At 37.2% G+C, this 5000-nt stretch overlaps 1 protein-coding gene across 1 annotated transcript in view; it reads right to left on the bottom strand.

The window, feature by feature from the left end:
* LOC145393749 (uncharacterized) overlaps positions 1-5000 on the bottom strand; it is a 30217-nt gene that overhangs the window by 15817 nt on the left and 9400 nt on the right. The window contains exon 6 of the mRNA XM_080267797.1: positions 2882-2974. Coding sequence (XP_080123923.1) covers positions 2882-2974 — 93 coding nt within the window. The remainder of the gene's footprint in view (positions 1-2881; positions 2975-5000) is intronic.

The following is a 5000-nucleotide window of genomic DNA, read 5'->3' as shown; positions in this document are numbered from 1 at the left end:
TATATACATTTGAGTTATATTAATTTGAGTTATATACATTTGAGTTATATAAATATGAGTTATATACATTTGAGTTATATTAATTTGAGTTATATACATTTGAGTTATATTAATTTGAGTTATATACATTTGAGTTATATAAATGAGTTATATACATTTGAGTTATATTAATTTGAGTTATATACATTTGAGTTATATTATTTGAGTTATATACATTTGAGTTATATTAATTTGAGTTATATACATTTGAGTTATATTAATTTGAGTTATATACATATGAGTTATATACATTTGAGTTATATACATTTGAGTTATATTAATTTGAGTTATATACATATGAGTTATATACATTTGAGTTATATACATTTGAGTTATATACATTTAAGTTATATAAATATGAGTTATATACATTTGAGTTATATATTTGTTATATAAATCTGAGTTATTTTTTGAAGAATCTCTAAAAAGGTCTATCTATCTATCTATTGCCAGACGCCATAATCCCGTACGGGGTGGCCATTTGACTCTGAGTTATTTGTTTTACGGGGAGGGGCACTAACCCTCCACCAACCCACTTGTTGACACGTAGGGAACACGTATGGTTTGGTTATATGGTTACCACCCAGCGTTGTAAATGGTTTCTTGGCTAACAGGAATTATTAAACTATATTTACTGTAAATCTGAGTTATATAAATTTGGCTTATATAATTCTGAGTTATTTTCTGAAGAACACGAAAAAAATAATTAAAACATACATATAAATTTTAGTGGTAGGTGGTGGCGACCATCATCCACTCACTTGATGTAGTGCTGCCTACTTAGTCTTATCATTCCTTAGCCTTTATCATTCTTTTTCTGTGCCTGCCCTCCTCTCTTCCTATTTCTCACCATCATCCACTCACTTGATGTAGTGCTGCCTACCTACTTCTTCCTTAGCCTTTATCATTCTTTTTCTGTGCCTGCCCTCCTCTCTTCCTATTTCTCACCATCATCCACTCACTTGATGTAGTGCTGCCTACTTCTTCCTTAGCCTTTATCATTCTTTTTCTGTGCCTGTCCTCCTCTCTTCCTATTTCTCACCATCATCCACTCACTTGATGTAGTGCTGCCTACCTACTTCTTCCTTAGCCTTTATCATTCTTTTTCTGTGCCTGTCCTCCTCTCTTCCTATTTCTCACCATCATCCACTCACTTGATGTAGTGCTGCCTACTTCTGTCTTCACCTTTATCATTCTTTTTCTGTGTCTGTCCTCCTCTCATCCTATTTCTCACCATCATCCACTCACTTGATGTAGTGCTGCCTACCTACTTCTTCCTTAGCCTTTATCATTCTTTTTCTGTGCCTGTCCTCCTCTCTTCCTATTTCTCACCATCATCCACTCACTTGATGTAGTGCTGCCTACTTCTTCCTTCACCTTTATCATTCTTTTTCTGTGCCTGTCCTCCTCTCTTCCTATTTCTCCCATCTTTCCTGTCACTTCTTATTGCTTTTCTTTCCTTTACAGGTGGCTTTACATTGAGTGACAAGCCAAATGGTTTCCTGTAAGCCAGGAAACCATTTACATCGCTGGGTGGTAACCATATAACCAAACCATACGTGTTCCCTACGTGTCAACAAGTGGGTTGGTGGAGGGTTAGTGCCCCTCCCTGTAAAACAACTAACTCAAAGACAAATGGCCACCCCTTACGGGATTATGGCGTCTGGCAATAGATAGATAGATAAATTTGAGTTACAAAGGTTTCAGTTATATACATTTGACTTCCATAAACTCGAGTTATACATTTGAGTTATATAAATTTGAGTTATTTTTTGAATAATCTAAAAAAATCATTAAACATAAATTTGGGTTATATAAATGCGAGTTATATATTTGAGTTATATAAATTTGAGTTATTTTTTGAAGAATCTAAAAAAACAACGAAAATAAACAAATTTGAGTTACTGTGGCGATTTAGACTACAGGGTGGTCCAAAAATTACACCTCCCTCACACCCCAGCGTTCTTAGTGTCCATCCTGCATCATTTATTCATTTCCCGCTCTCACTGCCACACCCACGCCCACACCAGGACACTTAACCACCCTACAACACACAGTAGGCGAGTTCTAGCGTAGGTCTATATATGAACCACCCTGTATTATCAAAAGCAAGATCGTTCCTAATTTCTTCCTCATACTTTTTGCATCATCTGTAAGTTTTATGTAATTTGCCCTTGTTTTATTATTATTATTATTATTATTATTATTATCATCATCATTCTTCTTCTTATCATCATCATCATCATTATAATCATTATTATTATCATTATTATTATTATTACTATTATTACTATCATCATCACCATCATCATTATTATTATCATTATTATTATCATTATTATTATTATTACTATTATTACTATCATCATCACCATCATCATTATTATTATCATTATTATTATTATTACTATCATCATCATCACCATTATTATTATTATTATTATTATTACTATTACTATCATCATCATCATCATTATTATTATTATTATTATTATTATTATTATTATTACTATCATCATCATCACCATTATTATTATTATTATTATTATTATTATTACTATCATCATTATCACCATCATCATTATTATTATTATTACTATTATTATTGTTATTATTATTATTATTATTATTACTATCATCATCATCACCATCACCATTATTATTATTATTATTACTATTATTATTATTATTGTTATTATTATTATTATTACTATCATCATCATCACCATCATCATCATCATTATTATTATTACTATTATTATTGTTATTATTATTATTATTATTACTATCATCATCATCATCATCATCATTATTATTATTATTATTATTATCATGTACTTACCGCTTTGCAACAGGGCATCGGCAAGGGAGGCGTTGATCTGATCCACTGTCTGTTGCAGGTCCCTTATTGCAGCATCACACTCCCTCTCCTTCTCTGCAACACCAATAACACAATGAAGCTAAATTTAACACCATAGATTTACTACAGGGGCCTCCGTAACACCTCTGCCTAAGTGATTTGTTCTACACCTTATTGCCAACTCTCTCTCTCTCTCTCTATCTATCTATCTATCTATCTATCTCAAGCTAAATTTAACGCCATAGATTTACTACAGGGGCCTTCGTAACACCTCTGCCTAAGTGATTTGTTCTACACCTTATTGCCAACTCTCTCTCTCTCTCTCTCTCTCTAAAGCTAAATTTAACGCCATAGATTTACTACAGGGGCCTCCGTAACACCTCTGCCTAAGTGATTTGTTCTACACCTTATTGCCAACTCTCTCTCTCTCTCTCTCTCTCTCTCTCAAGCTAAATTTAACGCCATAGATTTACTACAGGGGCCTTCGTAACACCTCTGCCTAAGTGATTTATTCTACACCTTATTGCCAACTCTCTCTCTCTCTCTCTCTCTCAAGCTAAATTTGACGCCATAGATTTACTACAGGGGCCTTCGTAACACCTCTGCCTAAGTGAATTATTCTACACCTTATTGACAACTCTTTCTCTCTCTCTCTCTCTCTCTCTCTCTCTCTCTCTCTCTCTCTCTCAAGCTAAATTTAACGCCATAGATTTACTACTCTCTCTCTCTCTCTCTCTCTCAAGCTAAATTTAACGCCATAGATTTACTACAGGGGCCTTCGTAACACCTCTGCCTAAGTGATTTATTCTACACCTTATTGCCAACTCTCTCTCTCTCTCTCTCTCTCTCTCTCCAGCACCAATAAAGCCAGATTTAACACCATAGATATACACAAGGGCCTCCGTAACACCTGTGCCTAAGTGATTTATTCTACACCTTATTGCCAACTCTCTCTCACTCACTCTCTCTCTCTCTCTCTCTCTCTCTCCAGCACCAATAAAGCGAGATTTAACGCCATATATTTACTACAGAGGCCTTCGTAACACCTCTGCCTAAGTGATTTATTCTACACCTTATTGCCAACTCTTTCTCACTCTCTCTCTCCAACACCAATAAAGCAAGATTTAACACTATATATTTACTACAGGGGCCTCCGTAACACCTCTTCCTAAGTGATTTATTTTGTACGTCACACCTGCATAGCTTCCTTTTTTCTTTTTATTGACGTCAATTCGGATAGTGAGGTTTAAGATGTAGATTAATTCGATGAGTGGATGGTGTCAAGATTCCTTCCGTACCACTTAGGATATTGCCCTTGGAACTGTGCATCGTCTTCTATCTATCTATCTATTGCCAGACGCCTTAATCCCATAAGGGGAGGCCATAAACAAATCGCCTCCATGTCGCCCTGTCCCCTGCCATTTCACTGCCCTGCTCACAGCTCACACCCCCCTTCTCTCATATACCTCTCCACTCCATCCCTCCATCTCATCCTTGGCCTCCCCCTCCCTCTCCCCTCCTCCACCTCACATACACTCTCCTCATTAGTCTCTCACTCTCCATCCTCTCTACATGGCCACACCACCTCAATGTGTTATCTTACCATTAATATTAAGTGAGGTACAGGACAGTGAATAATATCCAGAATAATTCGCTAACGGACAGGTGCTAAGGTCGCTTCTATCCTTACAAGAAAGCTGTGAAGAGATATGGTGGTGGTGATGGTGGTGGTGGTGGTGGTGACTGTGGTGTGTGGTGGTGGTGGTGATTGTGGTGTGTGGTGGTGGTGGTGGTGGTGACTGTGGTGTGTGGTGGTGGTGGTGACTGTGGTGTGTGGTGGTGGTGGTGGTGACTGGTGTGTGGTGGTGGTGGTGACTGTGGTAATGGTGGTGGTGGTGACTGTGATGTGTGGTAATGGTGGTGATGATTGTGGTGTGTGGTGGTGGTGGTGGTGATGATTGTGGTGTGTGGTGGTGGTGGTGATGATTGTGGTGTGTGGTGATGGTGGTGATGATTGTGGTGTGTGGTGGTGGTGGTGATGATTGTGGTGTGTGGTGGTGGTGGTGATGAATGTGGTGTGTGGTGGTGGTGGTGATGATGA

This window comes from Coenobita brevimanus, chromosome 3 (genome assembly GCF_032717465.1).
Source record: "Coenobita brevimanus isolate Jiangsu-jjx chromosome 3, ASM3271746v2, whole genome shotgun sequence".
Taxonomy (NCBI): Eukaryota; Metazoa; Arthropoda; class Malacostraca; order Decapoda; family Coenobitidae; genus Coenobita; species Coenobita brevimanus.
The sequence above is the reverse complement of the archived record's forward strand: the minus strand, read 5'-3'. Positions and strand labels throughout refer to the sequence as shown.